Below are 25,670 nucleotides of genomic sequence, written 5' to 3' on the forward strand. Positions count from 1 at the left end.
CCCAAACTTTTTCCTTCACTACCCAAAACCGCTTATCAGAAAGTCCCAACATAGGTAAAACACATTAAGTCAATTTAATGGGCTTGTGTGTCATTACCCAAAGAAAAACCACTTTTACCCAATTTTGGGTAATTTATCCAGGCTTGGGAAGACTAGCCTAATGTATAGCTACAGCTGTAATTGATTTGGTTCGGCATGGTGTGTAATACAACAGGTTAAAGCAGTGTCTCGACCTTGGCAACTTTAAGATGTCTGGACTTCAACTCCCAGAATTCCTCAGCCAGCATGGCTGGCTAGAGAATTCTGGGAGTCGAAGTCCACACTTCTTAAAATTGCTCAGGTTGAGAAACACTGCATTAAAAGACTTCAGGGCTTTGAAGAGCAGCTAAACATGAATCTTCATCAAAAGGATGGGAGGTTCAATGGTTCTATTCTGTCCTTTGTGCCCAAAACACATGTCTAATGGAGGTCAACAAACTACATTGAAAGAGGCCAACCTCCATCATCCTGTGATCTCCAGTGGTTGACCAGTTGGATGTCTGAAATTCACAAACATGGAGAAAAAGATTAACTATCCACTCCCATTGTCACTCGCTAAGGTCGACCAGCAGGGATCATAACAGTACTATGAGGGACCAACGATCCTCCATTATTTGCTGCAGTCCCCTTGTAAACCCATCCAAGTTGGTGGTCACCACCAATCAAGGGGCAGTGAGTTCCACAGTTCTGTTCCATGTTCCGTAAAGACATTATTCGTTTTACCAGTCTGGAATCTCCCTGCATTGAGTTTCAATTAATTGATCATTTGCAGGATCCAATAGGCTCCAATTAGGTCCAAGGAAATTTTGACTATGAGAAAAAGTATGCTGGTGTGACTTATTGAATAGGGCCTTTCAATCAGCAGGATATGGTCAAAAAAGTCAAGATGGCAGCCACAACAGTGCAATAGAATGGATGCATTGATTATAAAAAGAGGTGGAGCTTCCATTACATTGCTGCAGCTGCCATCTTGACTTTTTTGACCATACATGGCTGACACTCCTGATTTACACGGCCAACATTTTGGGTGGCTGGCATCTCTAGCAGTTGTAGCGATGAAACCCAGCAAAAGAACACCAAGATTTTGGGGGAGAGGGTCTTGGGGCTCCCCATATATTGGGAGCTCTTTGGGGAGAGCTGAAGACAAGGGAACTCCTAGGCTGGACCCGTGTGTTCGTCCTGCACAAAAAGGGCCAGGCATTGCCCACCCACCAACGCCAAGGACCTTCTTTCCGTGCGTTGCTTTGCAGCCAAAACCTCTGGGTGGTTGATAGAAACAGCCTTGGGGGAACTAAGCCCCCCTCGCGCTGCTAGGATTTTGCATTCTGTGGTCTGGAAAGGCAATTATGCCAAGGTGCAATCGTCGTTTTAGCCCCGAAATAGGTCTTCTGCTTTGTAGAATTCTTCCAAAGCCCCTTTGAAATTTTCCAGCTGGTCTGCAGGGAGGCTGAGCCTGATTTGCTAACAAGGGAACTCTGCCCCCTTATTCCACTCTGCAGGAGGGTTTTCAATGCAGAGGGAGAAGGGCTGGCACTCCTCCTATGCTCAGAGGCCCTCTTGCCTGCCCGCAGAACATCACCTCATGAGGTTTCAAACCGACGTTGAGGCTGCAAGTGCTGGGCACTCCCGGAATCCAGCTTGGTGGACTTCCCCCTCTTGCCAGGTTCTGAGCACTCTGCACATGCCCAGAGGTGCCCACTGGTAGTTCATTCATGGACAAGGGCTACAAACACGTTCAGGAGCTCATAGTCGGAGCAGGAGGTTAGTTAAAGAAGCCCCCCACCACCACCAAAAAAAGGGACAAGGCCTGGACTCGAACCCGCGTCCAAGTGGGGAGGCCTGACAGAGGCCCAGAGCCCCAACTGCAGCGGACTACCTCTCCCGGCATGCCCTGCGGGGAAGGCGGCCGCCGAGACGAGGGCGGGGCTCCCCACCACCCAATTAGGCGAGCCTCGGGCGGTGAGGTCACTGTGGGTGACGTCAGGAGCCCAGCGAGAGGCTTTGGCAGAGCCGAGCCAGCGGCCGAGGAAGAAGCAGCGAGTGGGGAGCGGGCGGGCGCAGGAAGCTGAAGGGACGCGGCGGCGGCGGCGGCGGCGGCGGCGGAGGAAGCGAGCGGCGGCGGCGAAGGGGAGGGGAAGCCGCGGGGCAGGAAGAGCCGGCTCGCGAAGGGAGGGGCCGCGAGGGGAGGCCTCCGCGCAGGCGCACCGCGGGCCCCTCCCCGCCGAAGCGCCCCCCCGCGCGCCGAGGGGTCCTGACAGGCCGAGCGAGGCAGCCGCTCGAGACTCCGCCCGGGAGGGGCCGCCGGCCGGGGGGGCACCATGTCCTCCCCCAGCCCGGGCAAGAGGCGGATGGACACCGACGTGGTCAAGCTGTATCCTTACTGGAGGGGAGCCTGGGGGGGGAGGAGGGGCCTCCCGTGCCCCCCGTGGCTGTGGGGGGGCAGCTGGGAAGCCCCCTCCCCGGGGAATGGCGGAGAAGCCGCCCCGTGCAGAAGCAATGAAAGGGAGACGGGCTGGGAGGGGAGGGGGCAGGCGGGGGTCTCGGGGAGACCCTTGGCGCGGGGGGACGTCCAGTTGCTAGGGATGAATGAAAACTCCTGGACCCCCCGAGCTGGAGGCTGGGGAACAGGCCCTGCCTCCCCCCCACCATGCCAAAGCTCCTGGCTCTGGAGATGGAAGCATTGGGCCTGTCTTTTGGGTGCCCCCCAGGAAATACCCCTCAAAGAGGGGGAACCAGCCCCTTTGCAGAGCGGGCACTGCCAACCTGGGGTGGGCAGGGTCAGAGGTTTGGAAGAGGGCTGAGGAAGGGGGTCACACTGGTGTTTAATGGGCAGGGGAGGCAGAGAGCTGGTGGGTCTTTTCCTTGGCCCAGGAGGGCTTTTTAAATGGGGAGGGTCCCTGTTAAGAAAGCCTGGAAGAAACCCTTTGAGCAAGAGAGCAAAATCCGCCCCCCCACCCTTCAGGAATATCCATTTCAGGTAAACCCAGAGAGGCCTCAAGTTCTAAGAGGGGCAGCCAGCCCTGTTGGAAGACCCCTCCCCAGCCAACCCACACTTTCCAGCAAGGGCAGATCAGTGGGGATCTTCTTGAGCCATTTCCCCCTTTTGGGGTGGGGGGGGCTGGAGACTATCTTACCCCTCCCCAGACAGAATGGGAGACATTTTCCCTTTTGCTCAGTGTCAACAACACTTCAGTTCCTGTAGGCAATTTCCTTTTGCTTTGGCAAATAGAGACCTTTTAAAAACGGGTTTTTTTTCCTTTCCTCCTCCCCCTTTGCTCTGGAAATTGCTGAGGTGTCAATCCCCCCTCCTCACAAATGAGCAAATAATGGAGCCCCACCTATAGTCACCTTCCCCAGCCAGCAGCTGCCCCCCCACTCCCCAACATCAGTTTCTCCCTATAGAAACCTGCTGGGGGGGCATCACAAGCCTTCTCCCTATTGCACAGAGGGCAGAGACACACTCTTTGGGGCTGGAGGGGCACATTTTATTGTCCTCCACATCCCCTCTTGTTGTGGAGGCATTGCCAAAGAATTTCCCTTAATATTAACACAGTATGGATGGGGAGGGGAGAGAAATATGGCCTTTTTTTTGCCTGTCTTCGTCACAGTTTTGAATAGCTCTTCCCTTTTCAGATATTATGTCAGCCATTGAATAATAATAATAATAATTCATCCTCTCCCACAACTTCCACCCTCAACAGCTACTTTGAATATAGACTGATTGGGGAGGGGTGAGCAATGGACCAGAATTAGTTGGGGATGACCGGGTGGTGGGGGGCAGGTTGTTGACAGTTACAATCCGGTGATTGGCTTCTGGTGGTGTGTTACTAGTTACTTGATTTGGTTCTAGGCTGCTGTTCAGGAAGGTTCTGGTGCCAGCAAATGGGGGGGCTGGGGTTAGAAATTAAACCTGGTCCATGGGCCTGGGGTAGCCATGGTGAAAGAGGATTGAAATGATGCCGAAACCTGTGGCCCCTCTTCTCCCGTCGTCCTGCTGCTTTTTTTGTTTATGTAACACTTCACTGTAGATTTCTTTTGCCCCTTTCTAAAGGAAAGGGTTTTTCCCCCCTATCATATTTCTTTCTTGGCCTAATAAGATTTTACCGTCTGCGTGTTTGTGTGTTTACCTATATATTTGTAGAGTGGGAAGCTTCTGAATTATTACAGTGGATTTGTTTATAGAATTGTTGTGTTAATAGTTCTGTTTATCAGGTGGTGGGGAGGGGAAGACAGATTGGTTGCAATTGACACAGTCAGCCGAAATGCACTCCGAGATGTTTATTGAATGTGCTAACCTCTCCCTGGAGAATTTAATCGTGAAGGAATTAGGTAGTGGTGGGGTGAGGGGGTTACAAATAGCATTTAGTTTTGAGAGATAAAACAAACTTATTTAGATTAGGTTTGCCGGGGTCAAATTCTTATTTTAAAGCAGTGCATGATGTTTTCAGCCCCGTTTTAGCTCTCTATGTTTTGTTTAAAAAACAAAACCAATCTTTGATAATGTACGTAGACCTTTTTTAAAAATGTTTTTAATAAATAGGAAGTGGCTCGTGACTGCTCTGGAATCAAAGCTATTTTTATCCTCGAATTGCATATGCATGTCCTCCCTCAAATACAAATTGCATTTGATGGTTAATTTCTACTGATTTGAGAGAAGGCTAGAACTCCAGCTGTTCAGTGACAAAAATTCTCATTATATATAAATTTTGAAAAGGCGGCTAGATTATGGGGAGATGAGCCCCACTGTGACCTAGTCTTTCTCTCATCTACCTTCCCCCAGTTTCTGTTCACTTTGTTGCTTGTGATGCTAAAAGATCACAGTGGTTTTTGAGACAAAGAATAGGGTCTGTTAAATATGTACATGTGAGATTTCGTATGGCTTATTGGTGGTGTGGTCGCTGTTTAATTCAGTGGTGGATAGGAGAAAAGAAAATAGCTTGGCATTCCTCTCCAGTGCATGATTAGCTGCTGGTCTTTCTGTTCAACAAAAGAACCATAGAGATTTCTTTAAAAAAGCTCTCAGACCAGACCTCTTACTATAATTCTTGGTATTCTGAGAGAGCTAGACCAATTTCTCCTGCGTCTGCAAGTTTTTGTGTCTGTGGAATGACAAAATAGACCTCTTTTGTTGTCTGTGGTTTGCCTGGTTCACTTTTCTATCTGTGCAGTTAGGGTTTGGTTTACCCAGGCCTTGGTTACTGTGACACAGCCTCGATCTAACCATGTTTAGGAAGTTCCATTGATTTTTATCGAGGCTTCCTCCCAAGTAAGGTTCTTTTCCTAAATGCACTTAATTTCTGGATAATATTTGCCAGTGTGGGACATCATCTTGTTGCTTCTAGGTGTTACCAGAGGCCCTCTGCTTCCTCCGCTTTTGTTGTTAGTTTCATTCTACCTTTCCTGCTTTTAAAGTACTTTTACCCTATGATCTTGGCTTTTGCCTGGCGAGCCAGTATTTTGACTTTGCGACGGGGTGTGGGTAAGAAATGCAAACGTGGCCTTGCCAACCAAGCGTTTGGAGCTGTGTCTCTTCCTCAGCTAGTCTGGTGTGACGAGAGTGTAGTTTCCCATTGCCTTCCTATTTTTGCCCTTGGCTCGCCCGTGCCTTGTGTACACCCTTCTCTGCAACCCAGAGGGCGAGGTTGGTTAACCAACCTCCTGTGTTACGGGGGTAAGTTCTTCACATGTTTAAAGAAAACCTCATCTTGGTAATTGCATGATCTGAAGCTCTGAGTCATTCAGCTGTTTTTTTGGACGCTTCTCTAAGCGTTGTGCAAACCTTAGAAAGAAGCCGGTGTTTGTGTGTGCTTTGCGCTTCTGCGCTGTGTGGGAATTGCAGCTCCGGTTGCGGTCCCCCCCTCCCCCCTTTGTTAGGGTTCTTCTTGCATTAGGCTCAGAACAGCCTCTTTTCCCATAGCTGCCTCTTTGGGGCTGGGGACCCTTTCTTAATTCAGAGATCAGGGATCAATGAACGCAATCTTTTAAGTTCCAAGTCTCCACTGCTCCTTTCTTGAGAGGTTTGGGGAATTGGGACTTGCCCCTGAAGGTCTGTGAGTGGAGGAATCTCCTCTGTCCTCCCCGCCCCCCCCATGGCACTTGGGTTCCCTCCCCTCGCTGCGCTGCTCCGGAAGTGCCCAGGGAACTGCTTGTTTTGGAAAAGTGTTTGCAGGCAAAAGGCCCTGGGCTGAGCTTTCAAATCAGCTGATTGGCTCTTCTGTTACTACCCGGAAATTGAGGCTTGGGCGGAACAGCCCAAACAGCTGATGGAGAGTGTGACAAGAGGGTGTTTATACACCAAAGCAGGAGGCTGGGAAGGGGGAGGCCTGCCTGAAGGTTGCATCCTGCCAGTGAGAGCAGAACAATCTGTGCCAGGTCAAGGCTTAGCTGGGCCCAGGAAGTGTGGCCTGCAAGCAGATGGGCGCGTTGGTTAAACCTCTACTTTGCAACTAGCTTTGATCGTTCCCTTGCACACACCACGCCACGGTGAATTGAGAATGTGGAGGCAGCCACTTTGCTGATGTTTAAAACCTGGGGGAAAATGGTAGTGCGGCCATCTTCTCCCTTGAGTCAAAAGGGGGATAAGCTGTCTGGTGCTACACTTAATTCCATCCTACTCTGAACTACTTTTTCTTATCTGGGATGAATCCTGTCCTCCAGATGGTTCAAAGGGCTTTTGCATCCTCTCTGTCAGAAACATTGGGCTAGAAACAGCTAGATGTGTGGCCGGAGAGTTGGGCTCAGGGTGAATTTCTGTTCTTGGCTTAGTGCAATTATGTTCCACCTTTCCTGGATGGTGTGGCGTTTTCATGTGTTTTCTTATCCAGGCTATAACCAAACGGACACTTATTTGAGTCCACTGTGTTTCTTGGAAAGGGCAGTTTTAGGTGGCTCGTGCTTCGTCACTCTTCATATTCTCACCTCTGAAATGGGGGTGAGAATGGATGCTAGTTATTCAAAAGAGGAAAAGATTGTAACTCAATCTTTTTACAAAAGATTGTAAAATGCTGCATATATTTTTTGTTGGTAGTATTTTCAGATAGTAGGTTAACAGTCCTCCCCCAAAAGTATTTTTTCCAGTTTTCTGCAGAGGAAATTATGCAATGGAATCTTTTATTGTGCACAAAGAACCCATGTTGTGTGTCTACCCAACTCCAGCAAGATTTTATTGAACTCTTTTGTACAGTTTCCCCAAGGCCCTGTGTTTACTAGCAGAGTGCTTAGATAAAATATCTGCAGCCTGAAAAACAGGGCAAAGATGGACAACATGACACTGTACCAATCTTGGCCTTCACTGTACCACCATGTGTGGGAACATCTGAGAAAGGTGAATCCTTCTTTGACTCAAAGCCTTTGGTTCAAAGGCTTGGTAATGGTCATTGGCTGCATTTTCCTGGACGGTGAAATTATTAAAATTCCATGTAGTGTTTTGGAGGGCCCCTGTCACATTTGGGGCACAGACAGTTGGAATAGGAGTTAACTTCCATGGAAAATCTTAAGTATTCTTTATAATTGGCAGGGATCTAAATCTTACATACATATACTTATACTCTATCAATTGTATCATTGTGGATGGCATGGAGCCTCTTGCATGATTGGTACTTGTGTGTTTGTGTGGACACTAGAGAGATTTCACCCACGTAGTAATGGAGACAATTCCGGGTTTAAGCTCTTTTCTCAAAAAGATTCTTCTCTGTTGGTCTTTTTTGCTACATTTCTTTCTTTATTAAATTTATATGCCACCTGACTCCCAGTGACTCTAGGCAGCATATAATTTTTTTATATGAGTGTGTGTATGTGTTTGTGCAGAGAAAGAGACAGAGAACAATCTTTTTAGGAAAGGGCTTAAGGCTGGAATTGTCTCCATTTAATTAATTAATTAATAGAGGGGAATTCAGTCATTTGAACCCTCACCCCAGCTCTGTAGAGGTACAAAATACAGCCTAGATCTTCTTCGAATATGCATCTTTTAAAATAATGAAACTTATGAATTTAGAGAAAACAAAGTCCATGATAACAATTGGTGACTACAGCAATGTCGGTTACATTTATAGACTGCTTTTCCTCTCTTGAGCTCAGTGTGTCAGATGCCTTTCCTTCCGTTTTATCCACTGGCGTTAATCTGAAAGATAACCGCTGTCCTGGAGCACCAAATGAGTAATTTTAACCCAACCACAATTGTATTAATTGCTCTAGAATCATTCACTTATTTATCTTTAACTTACACTTTGCAGCAGCGTAAAAATATAAATAGCGGAGCAACGCAAATACACTGCGCTATAAACAGAGATTCATAAAATTATCTCATGCCTTCCAGAGACCCATACAGTAGAGTTATATCCCTGCCTGAAGGTCATGACATACAATTGGTGGCTTTCAAAATTTGTGTGTTCAGGGGATACCCTAGAAGTGGTAAAAATGTATTTTTGTTTGAAAATCTAAGAAGAAAGACACTGTGGATTATTTGCTTGAAAAAAACAGACCAGGGAGTAGAAGTTAATTTATTGAAGGAGAATATATCATAGTTATTAGAGAATACTCATTTTTGGACAATTCCATAATGGGGTTGGAAAGTTAGAACATTGGTGGACGTTTGTATCTTGTGCATTTGATGTTTCCTTGTTAACAGATACAAACTTGGTGGTGGGGGCTGGGAGGGGGACATCTTTGTGAAGCATCTTTTGAAAGCTTTGTCCCAGTTGAGATGTTTAGAATTTTTGATGATTATTTGTCCTTCCTTATGCAAGGTTATGCTTGATTTTGGTGACACAAGATACCCTTAAGTCTCAGGCTGAGTGACTCAGGCTTCGAAATTCTGTCTTTATTTTTCTCTTTGCAGAACAAAATAGTCATACAATCTGTAGCTACCAAACACCTCCCGAATTCAGTGTGCTTTTTAACAAATAGTCACCCTAAACATCACATCCCCCCCCCCTTATTTCTTTTTTTTTTTTTAAATGAGAGTGTTTAAATGAGCTGGAATTTATTAAGGAATAATACAGGGTAATCAACCCATTTATGAATTATCTTGTAACTAACCTTTTTGGCCCAAGTTGATCCCCCCCCCCTAATTTTAATTTGTATTGTTCCTTCATTTTTTTGGGCAAAGCACAGATAGTGTGGCAAATCTTTATTGTCTGGATAGTAAAGAAGAGTGTTTACAACCATATTGTAAGTGCTGAACATCATTTCACAGAGGGGCAGCTCTGATTAAAAATTCATATTTTTAATCTGCGATTAATGAGTTGTCTGAGCATGCTGATTAATTGCTTATGTGATCTCAGCTGTGGATGAATTACAGCTTTCCAAGACTTTACCTTGTTGCTCTCAAAAATGAACTTACCAGGTTCTCCCGAGTTTCTTGCCTGGTGGAAGGGCATTCAGCTTTGATTTTAAATTCACTGTCTCATTGTTGCTTTGTCAGTTTGATTGTGTGTCCCCCTGGAGCTTAGGCTTGTAAAGCAGACTTGAAGACAGGGCTGCATCTACTTATAATATCATTAAAATGGATATTTGGGGCTAGAATGGCTTAATAAGAATTGGCTTAGAACAGCTTGCCATATGAAGCTTTTTCTTTCTCATCTGTTTTATAATAAGGGTTTGTTTGTGTGTTGGTTCAGCCTAATTAAGTTGAAAGCAGGAATTGAATTAGAGCAATTAATGCATTAATCAGATTTCAAATATATGAAATGCATTTTAAAAAAACTGTGGCTGTGTTGAAAGGCTAAGGCATTGCTCTCAAAAATAAATGCAGACCTCAATTTGAGCATTGTTTGTTAATTCCGTTAACAGGATAAATAGGGAGACAACTCTCTTTTTCAAGATATTCAGCTAGGGATCCCTGATTGTGGATGGCACGAAGGTGGGAAAGATCAGAAGAGATCTAGTCCGTACTTCATGTGAGTGTGGTTGAATTGTTGAATAAACTAGTTGGATGGCTTCACACAATGTGAACCAAAAACTATGGTTTGCAAGCTCCAGTGGCTGGGTTTGCCCAAGAAATCAGATATCCTAGCTTCATGGTTTCCTATCAAGTACTAACCACATCTGTTCCTGCTAAGCTTTTTCCAGGTCAGTGAAGAGAGAATAGGAGTAATGAAAAGAGATTTTGGAACATTTAACTGGAGCCTGTGATGGCAGCAAAAAGTCTTTAGTAAGGTTTTCCCAATCTCCTGGTCTCTAAGTGTGGTGCATGGAATTCTGGGAGTTGCAGTCCTGACACATCTGGAGAGTGCCAAGTTGGGCAAAGGTGTTGTAGAGCATACCAGCTCAGAACGGCATTGTTTGTACTTTAAGGCTTATTGATTAAACAGACTCTGGGGGAGCGTGGCTTTGGGTTTATTTCTAACCTTCAATATGAAAACTGGAGAAGGTTCTCTTGCTAATTTCCCTATCACTATCGTCTTGCTTACAAGTCTGATCCCAACCTTTCTCTTGTGCTGTCTTTTCTTTTCTCTATACCCATAGAGCAGGAATGAAGCCCTCCAGATTACCAAGAATGCAAGAACAGCCCTGCTGAATCAGGCCAAGGCCCATCTTAATCCAGCATTTCATTTCTCACAGCGGCCAACCAGATACCTCTGGATTCTCACAAGCAAGAGGAGGAAATGTACCCCTGTCTTGCAACTGGTATTTGGAGGCATAATTGCCTTTGTCCCAGATGTAATGTAGAGTCTTCAAGACTGGCAGTCCTTAACAGACCTGTCCTCCATGAACTTATTCAACCCACTTTTAAAGCCATGCAAGTTGGTGGGCAAAACTGTGTCTTATGGGAATTAATTTCGCTGCGTGAAGAAGTGTTTAAACCTTCTGTGTGTTCTAAATCTCTTTTCATTCAGCTGGTGTTTGGATTGAAGGAGAAACATTTCCTTCTGTCCACTTTTTGCAGATCATCTGTGATTTTATAATCCTTGATCATGTCCCCCTCGGTCACCTTGTTTCCCAAGCTAAAGCATCGTAGGTCTTCTCTTGCCAGGAAAGTGTTTAAGCACCCCGATTATTAGAGTTGGCGTCTTGTGCATTTTTTCCAGCTCTATTAGATGCTTTCTCCAATAGGGTAACTAGAACCATCTGCCACAGATTTGTATAGCATGCCACCCTGTCTTAGGAGAGATCTTGGAAGATCTCTCTTCATTCTTAAGAGGTATTATTTAATAATGTGTTAACTGGAGCAGTTCTGAGCAGTGGAGCAACAGAAAGGTGGGCTCTAAGACCAGCTTTATCCCTGGCAAGGAGTCAAATAAGTATGACTCGCTGGATGGCCCATATCTTGGAAAGGTTTCTCTGTGTGGAGAATACCTCTCTTCATCCCTATCCAGAGGTGCCATGACTGGGCAACACTGCCCCGAGCCCTCAGCCTATGAAATGTGAGAGTCATGTTTCTCAACCGTGGCAACTTTAAGATGTGTGGACTTCAACTCCCAGAATTCCCCAGCCAGCATGTTTGCTTGCTTCTATCTTATGGATGAGAGAATAAAGCAGTGTAAGACGAGTGAAAAGTAATAGCCAAGCTTACCCAAAAGCTTTCTGAAAGGGCCTTTCATACAAGAGAAGCCTTGAAGTTTCCTTCCCCTGGTCCTGTTGCTGTGACAGTGATTTTTTCCCATGGCTTATGTTACGATGCTGAAGTGGCTCGTTTCAGGGCCTCTGCTCCTTGTACACTGAGATGTGCAGATGCCAAATTGCTTTGCTGGCCCAGGTTGTGCTGCTGGTTAATCAGCTTGGGTGTCTGCTCAGCGGGGGCAGTGTGTGACCTTTGGCCATCAGTGTGGTGAGATTTGAGCTCCTGGAGGCTAGGAGGAGAAAGAAGTCTGAAAGAAAAAAACAGCTTAGACTCCCTTGATGGTGGGTGCCCCCTACGATGGGGATGCCAGATCATAAGAGCTGAGCCATTGTTCTGCTGGTGGTAATTTGGGGCCTCAAGTTGATCATTAATCTGAAAGCCTGGGTGCCGGAAAAGCACTTTCTCCGAGCGTCGCATGCCCTTGGCTCTCGCTAATTAGTGGGAGAAGAAGCTTCCAGAGGAGGATCATGCCTGCTGCAGGTCTTTAATGCTCTAGTGCCAGTCTGGAAACCAAGTGGTGGGGTTGGTCTAGACCAGTGTTTCTCAACCTTGACAACTTCAGATGTGTGGACTTCAACCCCCAGAATTCCTCAGCCAGCCATGAGAGTTTGCCAAGGGACAATGAAATTTTAGGATGTTAGACGTAAGTCTCATTTAGGAACGTGGGTGGCTTCAAATTCTTCAAGTTAGACAAAATGAACAAGGGAGTTATTCTTGGCTACCTCACAAATGTTAATTATGCCAGTGGTCATTTACCTTTTTTCTCTTACATCCCACTGGTTACTTGGAGCCTAGCCTTACCATGAAATAATGTAAAGATGTGGACAGGCATTCTTTATTATGTTCATTTATGATAAGTTTTTAAAACTTTGAAGTCCTGGTATGTTATCCTGCATCCCACAAACTTTATTAAAGGGCATATGCTTACATGAGCAAAGCATGGGCATCTGATGAAGTAACCTGCAGCTCCTGAAAGCTTCTGCCTTTTAATAAAATTTATTAGTTGGAAAAGGGGCTACCAGACTCCTGATTTTTGCCACCGTAGGCTAACATGGCCCTCCTCCCACAACGTCTAAATAAGAACTCATATCTTATTCTTCATCTTTTCAAACATTGCTAAATTCTTGAAGAATCATATCAGGAATATCTAACCAGGCTTCTCTCCACCAGTGCTAGCTGGAATATTAGATATTGTGGTCCCAGGAGCTCTGGGGTATATCAGGTTGGGGAAATTGATTCTACACTTATGGATGCCCCAAGTAATGTAGCTTTCACGCTTCCTGCTAAGCCAGAATATGGTTTTCTTGTCATTGCATTTTATAAATATATCTCTATTTTTTATTGTATTATTGTATTTGTAATTGTTCTGAATTTTAATCCTGTTTTATTGTAAACCACCCAGAGTCCCTCTGTGTGGGGGAGATGGGCGCTGATAAAGTTTGATAAATAATAATAATAGTAAATAATAAATCATGGTTTATAGTGCTATGCAAAGCATTTGGGGCCATTTTGATTTGGAAGCACTCCCTTCCAAGTCTGAAACCCCTCATTTTGAGGGCAGAACAGCCACCATGAGCGTGAAATGGGCTATTTTTAACATTCAGGGAGTGTTTCCGACTTGAATCAGCACTGAACACACAGTTTTGAGCTTGAAGCATTTCCAAAATATTTGCAATGGCCTGTTTTGCCCTCAAGACGGATCTTTTTAAATTTGGAACAGTTCCATTTCAACATGTTTCGTACACCCCTTGTTATAGCTTAGTGCCATGGACAGTCTAGGCTATGATGGCTTGTTAAGCAAACCCAGCTAAAACAAACTATCACCATAGTGTGTGAACCCAGCCTACTGTCCTTGAAAACTGTTGCTGCTCTCTGAATTTGTACCAAGGGATCCTTTAATCTATCTGTGCCTCAAGAAGATTTAATTTCTTTTCGGAGGTGGAGATTTTGTTACTGGAGAATTCAGACTGATCTGCCTGCGCTTGATAGAAATGCTTAATTCTGGGCTGTTTGGATTTTTTTTCAGGTTTCTTTTAAATAGGTTGAGATATTTTGAGGAGGGGGGAACAGGAGCTGTGAGGATGGCAGGGAAGTTGTATGAAGAAGTCCACCCATGAATCTCAGATGCTGGCACCCCGCTGGGCACCAAGTCTTGTCTTGACAGTTGACAAGTATGCGTTGTATATATCAGAACTCCCACATTGTTCAATACACTTTAAATCCTTGTGCGGCTGGAAGGTGGCTTATTTTAGAAATAGGCTTTGATTTCTCACTTTCTCTAGGAGATCCCAGAATGTGTTGATAGCTAGACTTTCTTTTTTCACCCTCTTCCAAGTACTCAGGTTGTGTCGGTTTATTCCTGCAAGCCCTCTTCTCAAGTAAGTTAGTGAGAATTAAAAATGAGCACCGAGGAGCCAAAGCCAGGTCCCAGGTGTCAAAACCAGCCACTGTGGTTCAGGACCTTACTAGTTTTTCACCCTCGTGGTCTAGCTCCATGTTTCTCAACCTTGGCAACTTTAAGATGTGTGGACTTCAACTCCCAGAATTCCCCAGCCAGCATGGGCGATCTAGCTAATAACTGCTACAATCACTTCCTACCTCTTGTTTGTTTAGCTGCTCCTAATTGGCTAGGTGGAAGTTGTAGATTTACGGCTGGAAGTTTTTATTGTGTTAGCTCGCTTGGTAATTATGTGGGGGAGGCAGCTGGTTTATGTTTAAAAGGTGGGGTGTTCAGTAGCAGAGGATTGGCTTCAGAGTGTAAGATGTCCCTCTTCCTGGATCAGAGAAGAGACTGTCTGATCCAGCTTGTGGCCTCCAGGAGCAGGGAGCCAGATTCTCCGGAGGAACTCCCAAGGCACCAGTCTGTTCCCAACCTCTTAAAATGGTGTTTCTCAACCTCAGCAACTTTAAGACAGGTGGACTTCAACTCCCAGAATTCATGGAATTGAAGTCCACCTGTCTTAAAGTTGCAGAGGTTGAAAAACACTCCTTCAGAATATAAGAGATGCTTCCAAAAAATGTGATCTATTTCTGACTATTGCAGCTTTTCCCAAAATGCTGGCTGGGAGCTGCAGTTTCTACGTACCTGGAGGCCACCAGGTTGGGGGTGGCTGAACATGGTTTTGAGCAGGTTTTTAAAAGTTTTACCTATCAGTCTGTGTATGGTTGGATTTGTAAATTAAGAGCCCAGATCTTGCAGGTACCACCTTGGCTCTCTATTGCCTTGCCTGGCTGAAACACTTAGAAGTCCTTCAGCTGGTTTGTGGTCCCAGGCGGGTTTCTGGTTATGAAATTTTACAAAGCAATAACAGAAGAGGCCTTACTAATATCTGAAAGGGGTACTCTGTGCTAGTCCCACAGCAGCCCCCTGTGAATTGCCTGCATTCTTTGTCCCTGTGTACCTTTGTGCATACCTGAAACAGTTTTAGATCATATTTCAAAATCCGCATGACCCCAAGGGTCCACGTTTACAATACACAGGATGCACTGCAACACCTTCCCTAGCCTGGCCTCCTCCAGATGTGCTGGCCCTACCATGCCCAGGATTGCTAGTCAGCATAGCTGGAGGATTTGGGGAACTGTGAATCCAGACATCTGGAGAGTGATGAGTTGCGGAACGTTGCCCTATGGGTTTCCCCAGACAACAAATTTAAAAAGTTTATTTTAAAATAGGGTTTAGGGGAACCAACTTAGTACTAAGTAGCCTCTAGGGTTTTTTTTCCTTTTATTTCCCCCCCCTTTTTTGGAATCCTGCCTATTCTGTTGCCAAGAAAGATGAAAGGCCTCTATTTACTGACTTGTGAATGTGGCCCTGCAGCTGGGTGTGCATAGTGTAGTAGGTGTTTATTCTACTTGAACATTGTATACCTTGTATTACAGTGTGCTCAGCTCCCCTTCTGCCATTGTCCCTTGCTTTCTAGTAGATTCTTGTATACATTGAGGACACAAGTCCTTGGCATGCATGCCTAAAGAACCCTGCCTTTTTATTGCCTTGATTAGGTTATTCAACTGCCTGAGTGCCAGGCAGAGTATTTGAAATCAGAAAATGCCCTAAGTGGGACCATCTCTGTGTTGGAAAACCTGATTTGTCGGTAATAAGTATCGATGCAGACAGGATTTCTTTGATTTTAGTATTTTATCTGCTGTGCTTAACTTTTGCCTATTTTTTTTTTCCGTAAAGCTAACAGAGCCTCCTTTTATTTATTCTGAGTTTGGAGGAGAGTTGATGACCCATTGACTGGATCTGCGCTGCGCAGTAAGCCATAGTGTCAACCTGTGTTCAAGGTCCTAAAAAAAGCATGTGAAACCGTGTTTTAAAAGTGTTTATATTCTGGCTATTTGGAAATCATTAATTTTTTTTTCAGTAAGGCTGTAATGAGCCAGGGTGAGTAGCAACTTTCTTTATCAGGGTTTCTCAGCCAGGGTTCTGTGGTACCCTAGGGTTCTGTGAGAGGTCACTAGGGGTTCCCTGGGAGATCATGATTTATTTAAAAAGTTATTTCAAATTTGGGCAACTTCACATTAAAGAGGTCAGTTTCATTTTTTATTTTGAGTATGAGAACACTGTGAATGCATATATACAGGCCTACACATGAAGCAAACATAATAATTTTGTAATTTCTGGCCTATATTTGAGCCTGAACATGCAGGGGTTCCCCAAGTCCTGAAGAATATTTCAAGGGCTCCTCCAGAGTCAAAAAGTTGAGAAAGGCTGTTTATACTTTTCACTCAGTGCAGAGTGGCTGCATGTGAGTGCATAAGGCTTATTCTGACCTGATTTATTGAGCCAAGATAAAATGAAGGTCAGCCATAATGATTCCAGTGGGGTTTCCACAGGAAAACTTCAGTGGATTGCATCCATTATTTTAAATTTAATGACCAGAATGAAATGGAGCTACAAATGACCAGCTTTTGTTGTATTGTAACTCCAATTTAAAATATGTTTCCTAGATAGCAACAGAGTTATGATAGAGAAGTGATGTTCTAATCTGGTTGTTTTAGAGGTTTTAATCTTGGTTTTTTGGCTATCCTTCCAGAGCTTGAGTGGGTCTTAAGACTGTGAATCTAGAAAAGTGATTTCATGCACTCTTGTTCATTTCATCAAGATATTTGGCATTGACATTCTCTGAAGAGGAGCCTGTATGATCCTTTTCTCAAAGGAACAAATGAAGATGTAGTTTCAGAAGCCCTTTTGCATGTGTGAAAATGGCTTATTTCAGCCTGTTGGCATGTTTGAATGTCCTCCAATGCAAAACGAAGATCTCTGCATACATACATCCTAAACTTGTAATGTGCTTTGTTTCCTATTGGGCTTGGCGTGTCGTACAAATGCAGTCATTGTGGATTGTGAACTATGGTGAACAGCTTAGCATTAAGTTTGATTCCAGCCACTGTGAATCGTAATTAAATAAACTCCCAAGTGCCATTCAAGGGGGTGGTTGTCACCTTTAAAACCCTTCATGGTTCAGAACTTGGGGGTCTTCAGAATTGTCTGCTCCTAGCAGTATCTGGCCACCCAGTGAGATTTGGAAGGGTTTGTTCTCTTTGGGTTCCTGCTCTGAAGAAGTGTCACCTTCAGGGGCCACAAAGGTGATTCTTTTCCTTTGGGACAGCATTCCCCTAGGTTAGGGGAGTTCCAGCCAGGTTGGGAAGACTTTGGGGACTGAAAGTAGATATGAATCACCTCTGCAATGAGTTGTTGAGAAGGTTATTGAGAGTGTGTTCCTTGAATTAAGATGACGTTATGTGTTTTGTTATGTGCTCTTTTAATTTTTAATTTTTATTTTTCTGACATGGGATGTGCACTGTTGAGTTGGTCACAACTGAAGTGGCAAATAAGCTATATACCATGGCTAGTAGAGAGTTGGAACCAGGTCAGAGAAGTCAGCTTTCCTAGTAGCCTTTCTGATCCTTTGTGTACAGATACTGTTTATGTGAGGGAGGCGATCAGATATGCTCCTTGAACTGATTTTGGGCCAGAAAAGGTAATTTATCTTCTGCTTAATATTTAAACCAAATTAGTTACAGAGGTTTAATGGGACCCCGTGCTTGTGCAGCTTCAATCATCATTTCTCCTCTCTGCTCCCATTTTAAAAGAGCATCGGGGTCTTAAGACTGGACAGTTCCAAGTTTCTCCAAATTCCCTCATTTTCAAATTTGTTTAAAATCAGTGAGGTATACCCTGAAGGTTGTATTCACACACATTGGTAAGCCAGAATGAAACAATATTGTTTAGCATGTGATTTAATCCCAATCATGGTAGCCTGTAAACTATTATTTATGGCTTAGCGCATCATACAAAATGAGCTGATTCCATAAACAATAGTTAAATCATAGTTTACCATGAAGTGTGATTCGAGTCATATTCTTCTCCTCTTTCATAAAGCTTTAAGTGGTTTCAAAACCATTCATAAAGGACACTAGTGGGCAATTTATGAGTGTTCAGATTTTTAAGCTGTAGAATAGCCTGTCCTGAGCTAACAGGAAGAACTTCCTGTATGTGGCTTCTTTGAAGAGAGGTTTTGAGCAAATTCAAAAGACTGTTCAGAATCATGCAAAAGTTTCAGGAATGTGCTGTATAGAAAAGTTCCAGGAAAAAGTGCTCTATAGAAAATGAGAGAAACAACTACAGCAAAGTGGCTTCAGCCAATCTAGATCCCCATTTCAGTTTCCCATGGGAGAAAGCGACTGCTAATTAGTTTGATGTTTAATTTCTTATGTGTTTTTAAAAAGTGTGTGATAAAGGAATACTGAATTCCCTTGAATATTCAGGGAAGTGGAATGTATTGTAAAAAGTCTGTATAATTGTGGCTCAAATACATTTTGTTTGACAAGCATACAGCCCCACAGCTGGTTAGGTGAAGACCTGTTTCCCTTCAGTGGTGCTACCACATTACTTGTCTTTTTTCTATGATTTTGATTTACAAACCAGGAAAGCAAAGTATTTTCAGAGCTGGGATGGAAGGGGAGGAGAACTTGTGTGAGGCTATTAATCACCATTAATTACAGAGCTGGATTGTGCATTAATGTGCTGGATTGTTTTTCCATCTAGGTTTCATTTGCAGTGACTCTCTAAAATAGGTCAGTGTTCCCATATTTCAGGTGGTAAACTGAGGCTGAGCGAAAAGGAGAGGTATTTGCAATGTCTTGCCCAAGCCTACACAAGTTTCCCATAGTCTCCAGCATGCTGAACCAACCTAGATTTCAAAGGAACAAAAGTGTCTGCGTGCACCTCTGCACCTTTGTAGCACCTTAATGTACAGTATGTACTCATTTGTGTTTGGCCACGGTGATAGAATGCAGCTGTACAGGTAGTCCTCGTTTAATAACCACAATTGGGACTGGAATTTCAGTCTCTAAGCAATGCGGTTGTTGACTGAATCCGACCTCATTTATGATCTCTTTTGTGGTGGTGGTTAAGTGATCCACATGTCCATTAAGCGAACCACATGGTCATTTAGTGCATCACGCAGTTCCCCATTGATTTTGCTTGCTGGAAGCCAGCTGGGAAGGTCGAAAATGGTGATAAGTGACCACAGGACGCTGTGACAGTCGTAAATGCGAACCGGTTGCCAAGTACCTGAATTGTGATCACCTGACCGTGGGGATGCTGCAACAGTCGTAAGTGTGAGGACCAGTTACAAGTTGGGTTTTAGTGCCATCATAAGCCTGAACCATTGCCAAACGAATGGTCATTAAGCGAGGACTACCTGTACAGATAAAGGCTGAAAGAATTTTGAAGAGTTCATTGTAGCCTTTCAAGGTGGGTGCCCGTCTAGGTGCAGCATGTTCTGTCCTTGGAAGAGGAGCAGGAAGTCAGTAGAACCTGGCTGAAGACTTGGATGAAGTTTCCACTCGGCCGCCTTGTGTTTATCCCTGTAACTCTCGGGATTCTTCCGCTTTGAGCCTATCTGTAAATTCTTTTTGTTATTTGATAGAAGTGAAACTATGAGTGAGAGAATAATGGCGTGAGGCCTTTTAATAAGTTCATGAGTGACTTGAACCCGGGACCTCAGTGCATTCTCAGCTGTCCTTCTGACCTCTGTTTCCCCCCCCCCCCCCGCGGTCCTTGCCAGGGCAGGCCATCAGACGTCTGACACCTACAATGGCGGTGGCCTTCCTGGCCTATATCAGATCAGTGCTTTTGAATCCTGAAGCTTTTCGGCTGTATTCAGGCCTTCCCCCACCCAACTGGTTTCCTTTTTTAAAATACATGCTGGGGGGGAGCATGACTTGGTGAGAAATGCAATCCTGCTGACCTTTCTGAAAATCTTTAAATCTGGCTGTGCCAGAGATTACACCAGCCAGGTATTGATTACACGGAGTCGCAAAGAGAGAATTAAGCAGTGCAGCGCCTTGGCATTCTTCTCGATTGGTTAGCTAATGTTTTGGGCTAATGATCTACCCAGAGCAGAAATAGGCATCTCTGGGTGGGTTGCTGTATTTGCATGGAAGGGTTTGGGGGGGCAGGGAGATGGGTAGGAGGAAAAAAGTGTATCTTCTATAAGGAAGTAAGATAAGTGACATCTGTGATCAGAAGCCATAATTTGAGGTTTCCATAGAAGAGCGGTGTGAGCGTGAAAGCTATCAGTTCTGACATTCCTTCCCTATTTCATGAAAAAAAAATGGAAATGAAAAGTCTCATTTATTGTTGCTCTGAAGGACAGGTATATGATTTGACATACTTTGTGAAACCATGGCTGTGAGGTTTAGCATTACAGCAGTATTTCTCAACCTCAGCCACTTTAAGATGTGTGGACTTCAACTCCCAGAATTCCCCAGCTAGCTATGTTGAGGTTGAGAAACACTGCATTATGGGAAGGCAGGCTTCGTGTTTTATAAATGGATCTGTATGCAAACCAATACAATTGTGGTTTATTCAACACACCATGGTTAACAAATGGTGGCTTGCTGTGATTTGTGAGCCGAATCATAGTCTTTCAGCAAAATGGCTTTTCAGTTCAAAGGAGCATTTTTGCCCCATTTTCAGTCCCTTTTGCTTGACCTTACAATTTGGGTGTTACTGTTCTGCTGGTAATTTGTGGAGTTGGTGACAAGAGAGTGGGGTTTTTAGGTTGCCTGTTTCATTGTGTCTGGGTGTGAACCAAGTACACACTTCCTCTCTGCTCTTCAGGCCTGCAGTAGGGAACTGGAGGCTGTCCTTGGATATGGGGCCATTGGATGATTTTAAGTGTAACAGAGAGGGAAAGAAGGATCTCAGAGAAATCCTCCTGGATCCCTCCTTGGGAATGGAAATAACATTGGAAAGAATGTGCCATCTTCCTCATAAAATGTATTAAAAGGCTTGCCCTTTGTAGTTATTGCAGAATCAAAGGAATCATTTCCATGAGCTTTTTGGATAAGACACTTTTTTTTTTAGTCTGTCTGGCACCATTCAGCTTCAGGAGCTGCTAGGTATGCCTGTGATTGCCAGCAGTGGTCTGTCACTGTCAGAAAAGCAGCTTGGTCCAATTTGTTCCCTATGGAAGGCTGCACCCATGCACTGGATACAAGGCGAGATCTGACAGCACAGTGGAAAGGCCGTCTGGGATTTCTTGAGAAGAAAGGCCCCTCAGTTCTAGGATTCGAAGAGGGGAAACTGAGCATTTTAACTCCAGAGAGACCACTTTGCAGGTAATGGAAGTCTGGACTCCTCTGGTAATCTGAAGCACTGTAAAAAAGCCAAAGAAACTTTTTGCATGAAATGGAAAAAAAAATGCACTTACGATTTGTGGTTTTGGTGATTAGAAAAAAATGGATAATAGATAAAAGTGAGCTTTTTTTCTGTAGTCATAGGGTAAGAGATAATTTTGTAATTGTACTTATATTTGCTGCCAAGGAAATTGGAAGCTTCTTTCTATTTATTCTTTCTTTCTGTACATTTTCTTATTTTTCCTTTTCCTTTCTTTCTCTGTTTCTTCTATTCTTTATTAGTTTATTATTAACTAACTTTAATAGTTGATTATTAACTAACTTTATTAGTTGATTATTAACTAACTTTATTAGTTTCTCCTCGATTGGTTATTAGTTTGTGTTAGTTTTTATGTCTTTGTAAAACTTTTAATAACATTTATATAAAACAAAACGAAACCGGTCTGCTCTTGGGTATGAAAGAAACAACCGTATGAGCCTTGCTTTCTTTTAACCATGGTTTGTTGAATAGACTGCCACTACATGAATTCACACAACACACTGAGCCATGGAAACACAGTCTGGGTTCACATGTCTCAGTAACGCTGAACCAGACCAATGGCATTATGGCTTAGCATGATGTCTGAAGCCAAGCACAGCCTTCCCAGATGTGCTGGGCTTCATCATTCATGATCCCCACTGCAGCCCCCCAGAGGTCTCTAGGCTGGGAAGGGCTAGCGTTGGGCTAGTCCACATACAGTATTAGGTTCCTTCCTTGTGCTCGTGCCAAATATAAGATGCATCTGCCGCAGGTGCATTTCGGGACACTTGACCCACAGGCAAGCCTAATGTCAGGGCAGACTTGAAGTTTGTTGCCAAGGGGTGGTCCTCAGAGCAGTAGTCTTGCTTGAAGCCTAGAACAATAATAGTGTTGGAAATATGTCTGCGTGACTTAGGTTCTGTATCAGAATTGCCTAACGATTTATTTCTGCCAAATTTGGATGCCTTCTTTCTTGCTGGCTGTCTTACTGGAACTGCAGAATATTGCAATTTGCAAAATGCGTAAACACAATTACAATACTGTATTTACAAGCCTGTGTTCCATTTGATGTGTCAGCCAGCCCTTTCCTCAGGCTAGATTGGAGGCAGAGCAGGAAGCCCTTATTTATATTCTTTTCAAATACATTCTATTCTTTAGTTGATGATGCTGCTTAGTACACTGGGCTGGGCTGTGTCCGCCCCCCCCCCAAAAAAGCAGTTTTTATGTTTAGGGGAAGGTGTAACTTCTTCTTTCTGTTCTTCTGCACACTTCTCTTCTGTGATTGTACTGATGCTTCAGCTTCTCTGTAACCCCTTTCAGCGATGTTTCTAGTGGCATCCACCCTGTACTTGCTTTTGGAGCTAGTAAGCACAGTAAAATCACATATGTCATCCTTCCCGTTGTGTTAATAAATGTCAGTTGGAGCCAATTTAGCTAGGACTAAAACTTGACCTTACAGATAGTCCTCGACTTACGACCATTCATTTAATGACAGTCCAAAGTTACGACAGCCTTGGAATGGGCCTGTAAAGCACTTCCGAGCATCGCAAAATGTCGCACCACCCCCCTGCAGTCACATGATCACATTTCAGGTGCTTGGCAACCAGCTCATATTTATGACTAGTTGCAGCATCCTGTAGTCACATGATTGCCTTTTGTAACCCTTTTTGCCGTTTTCCAGCCAAAAAAACCCATTGGGGAAGCTGGATTCTCTTAACCTGTGATTCCCTTAATGACCATGGTGATTTGCTTAATGGCCGTTGTAAAAATGGTCATAAAATCAGGTCTGGTCACATGGTGACTCGATTTACAACCACAACAAATTATGATCCTAATTGTGGTAATAAGTCGAGGACTACCTGTATTTTTATATCATCTTCCCAGTCGTGGTCCAAGTCCACTATCATCTCTTCTCCTCCTTCCCTTTCCTCAAAATGTACCTTGTAACAAAGGTTGCAGGTCACGCTCCTACCATCTCCATTGATTATTGATCGATTGATTATATGCCATCAAGTCGGTGTCAATTCTTAGTGACCACAGAAAGATTTTTCTCCATGACAGTCTGTCCCTAAGACCATGTAATTGGAGGTATGTGCATGTATCCATTATAAGATCTAGAGCAGTGTTTCCCAATCTCAGGAACTTTTAAGATGTGTGGACTTCAACTCCCAGAATTCTCCAGCCAGCTGTGCTCTTAAAAGTTCCTGAGGTTGAGAAACTCTGCTCTAGGGTGTTGTGCAAACTCAGCCCAGGTAGCTGGTTTACAGTTCTCTGTCTCAGGTAAACCCAGAAAACCAGGTTAAATGAGTAAAGCATGGTTAAGTTAACCATGCATGATTAAGTGCAGATATAGTTCATAAATTGCCATATGCCAAAGCTCCTGAGTCCATATCAAGTGGGAGAAGCACTTGTGAGAAAAAGCAGCACCCAGGGACCCTTGATGCTGACAAGTGAGGCTTTGGGGAAAAGCTTGATATGGAGCAGAGCTAGAACTGGCAGGTGTTTTGTTTGGTTTTTTAACCAACTGCAAGAAGCCCAGCATTTTCAAACTGCAGTGGGAATATTTTTAAAGCTGCCTGATTTCCAAAAGAGTGGTCCATCTCTAGGCTAGGCAGAAGTGTGTGGCTGACTCTCATAAAAATGTGGTTTAATAGAGGACGCCCAAGTATTGGAATACGGTTAGCGCTGGTATCAAGGGTAAGGAAGAGGGCTGGGCAGAGAAGGGAGAAGCAGAGCTTTCCAGTCCAGAAATTAAAACCGTACTCCTATAAAAAAATGCAGTAATATTACTTCTCCCCCAATACTTCTTTTGCTCTTGGTGTGGAACTGACCAAGACAGGAAAGCTCTTGGCTTTTGTTTTTAAAAACAGCATGTTTCTGGAGCTCTTGCCTGTGGGCATTGCTGCAGATGTTCCCATTCTGGCCTGCTTTGAACTTTTGCTCTGTCTCCCACCCTTCTAGCAGGGCTGTGAAGACCAGAAAGACAAATGCAGAGTGTCTCCCTAAGCTGGGCTGGAGAGCAAAGCCTTTTGGTGGATTTCCATCTCTTTCAATCAGAAACTGAGCTTTTGAGGCCGAACCTAAGTTGGGGTAGGCGACCTCGGTGGTGTGTGGGCATGAGTGGAATTCTGAGAACTTTGTATAAATCTGCTGCTGAAACTGTTGCTTGAGAAAGGGGGGGTTGCCATTCATAAAATTGAGGGTCTTAATGGATGTGGCCAGCTACAAAGCACCCATTTAGTAGAAGATGTGATCGTCTCTGCCACTTGTTATTAAACTCACTCACCCCAGACAGTACCTTCCCCTTCTTTTACTTGTTTGGATCGTGAGCCTCTTCCTAAATAAAGCTCCAGACTGTAGCCACTTAAAAAAATTCTAAGAACATCTGTAGAGATAAATTCTTGTGGAAACGAATGTATAGCTAGACTGGAAGCTGATGTTCTGCTTTTATGCTACCGGAAAGTGGTTTTTACTCAAGAGGATCTTAAAAATAAAGACTAGTAGGACGGGAGAAATATCTGCAGCATTCGTCCTCTTGCCCCTTGGTTTATATGTATTTCCTGCTGGTTTCATTGAGTGGGGACAAGGGTGGCACAAAAGGGCAGCGGGGAATTGTTATCGGTGCTGTGTTTCATGACCTTGGCAATTGCGCTGGGCTTGCTTTCAGCAATCAGGAGGTCAGCACTGGCCCTTGGATCTGCAGCAGCTCCATGTGTCTCAACAGTTTTGTCTAAGGCAGTGTTTTTCAGACTTGTCAACTTTTAGATGTGTGGGCTTCAACTCCCAGAATTCCCCAGCCAGTATGGATCACCTTAATATTGGATGGGAAATCTCAAAACTGTAGACTAGACTAGAAACTAAAACAAATCAGAAGACAGCAGTAGCAAATTATTTCCATTCTGTTGACAACGAAGCTTTGTGGATGTGTCGGTGAGATCCTAAGGAGTCAAGCTCATCTGGAAGGAACATTTGACTTGGATATGGATATGTTGAGACTTGGCCTCCCCCTTTAATGACTTGGAGTGTATTGGAAAACATTCCTGTCTTGTCAAAATCTCTACCAAAGAGGAAGGAAAGGAGGTGGCCTGGTCCCAGTATTCAGGTTGACCTTGGAAGTTCAGTAACTTTGAAATGGATGTGTGGCTTTGTCTCATGGTCTGCCAACTTCCTGCCTCATTGCATTGGTTCAGCAGGTGGCATGGAGAACATCCTTGCCCAGCCTGAGAACTTAGTTTTCCAAAGGGACTCCTCCAGAAAGGGAATGGGACCGGTCCTCTGCAGATTCATTGGTCAACAGCTGTTAGCTAGCTATGAAAAAGAAATCTTCAGCTGCATTAATGAATGTTACCTCTGGTTCTTGGTTTTAGGGAGCAGCAGTCAGGGCAGATCCTGCTTGGTTCT

The 25,670-nt window shown here is 44.2% G+C and overlaps 1 protein-coding gene across 1 annotated transcript in view; it reads left to right on the forward strand.

The window, feature by feature from the left end:
• Positions 1-2,103: 2,103 nt before the first annotated feature.
• The window catches only part of UBE2H (ubiquitin conjugating enzyme E2 H), a 49,311-nt gene continuing 25,744 nt past the window's right edge, over positions 2,104-25,670 (forward strand). The window contains exon 1 of the mRNA XM_063309192.1: positions 2,104-2,410. Within this exon, the coding sequence (XP_063165262.1) occupies positions 2,358-2,410 (53 nt within the window). The 5' untranslated portion in view covers positions 2,104-2,357. The remainder of the gene's footprint in view (positions 2,411-25,670) is intronic.

Source organism: Candoia aspera, chromosome 7 (assembly GCF_035149785.1).
Source record: "Candoia aspera isolate rCanAsp1 chromosome 7, rCanAsp1.hap2, whole genome shotgun sequence".
Lineage (NCBI taxonomy): Eukaryota > Metazoa > Chordata > Lepidosauria > Squamata > Boidae > Candoia > Candoia aspera.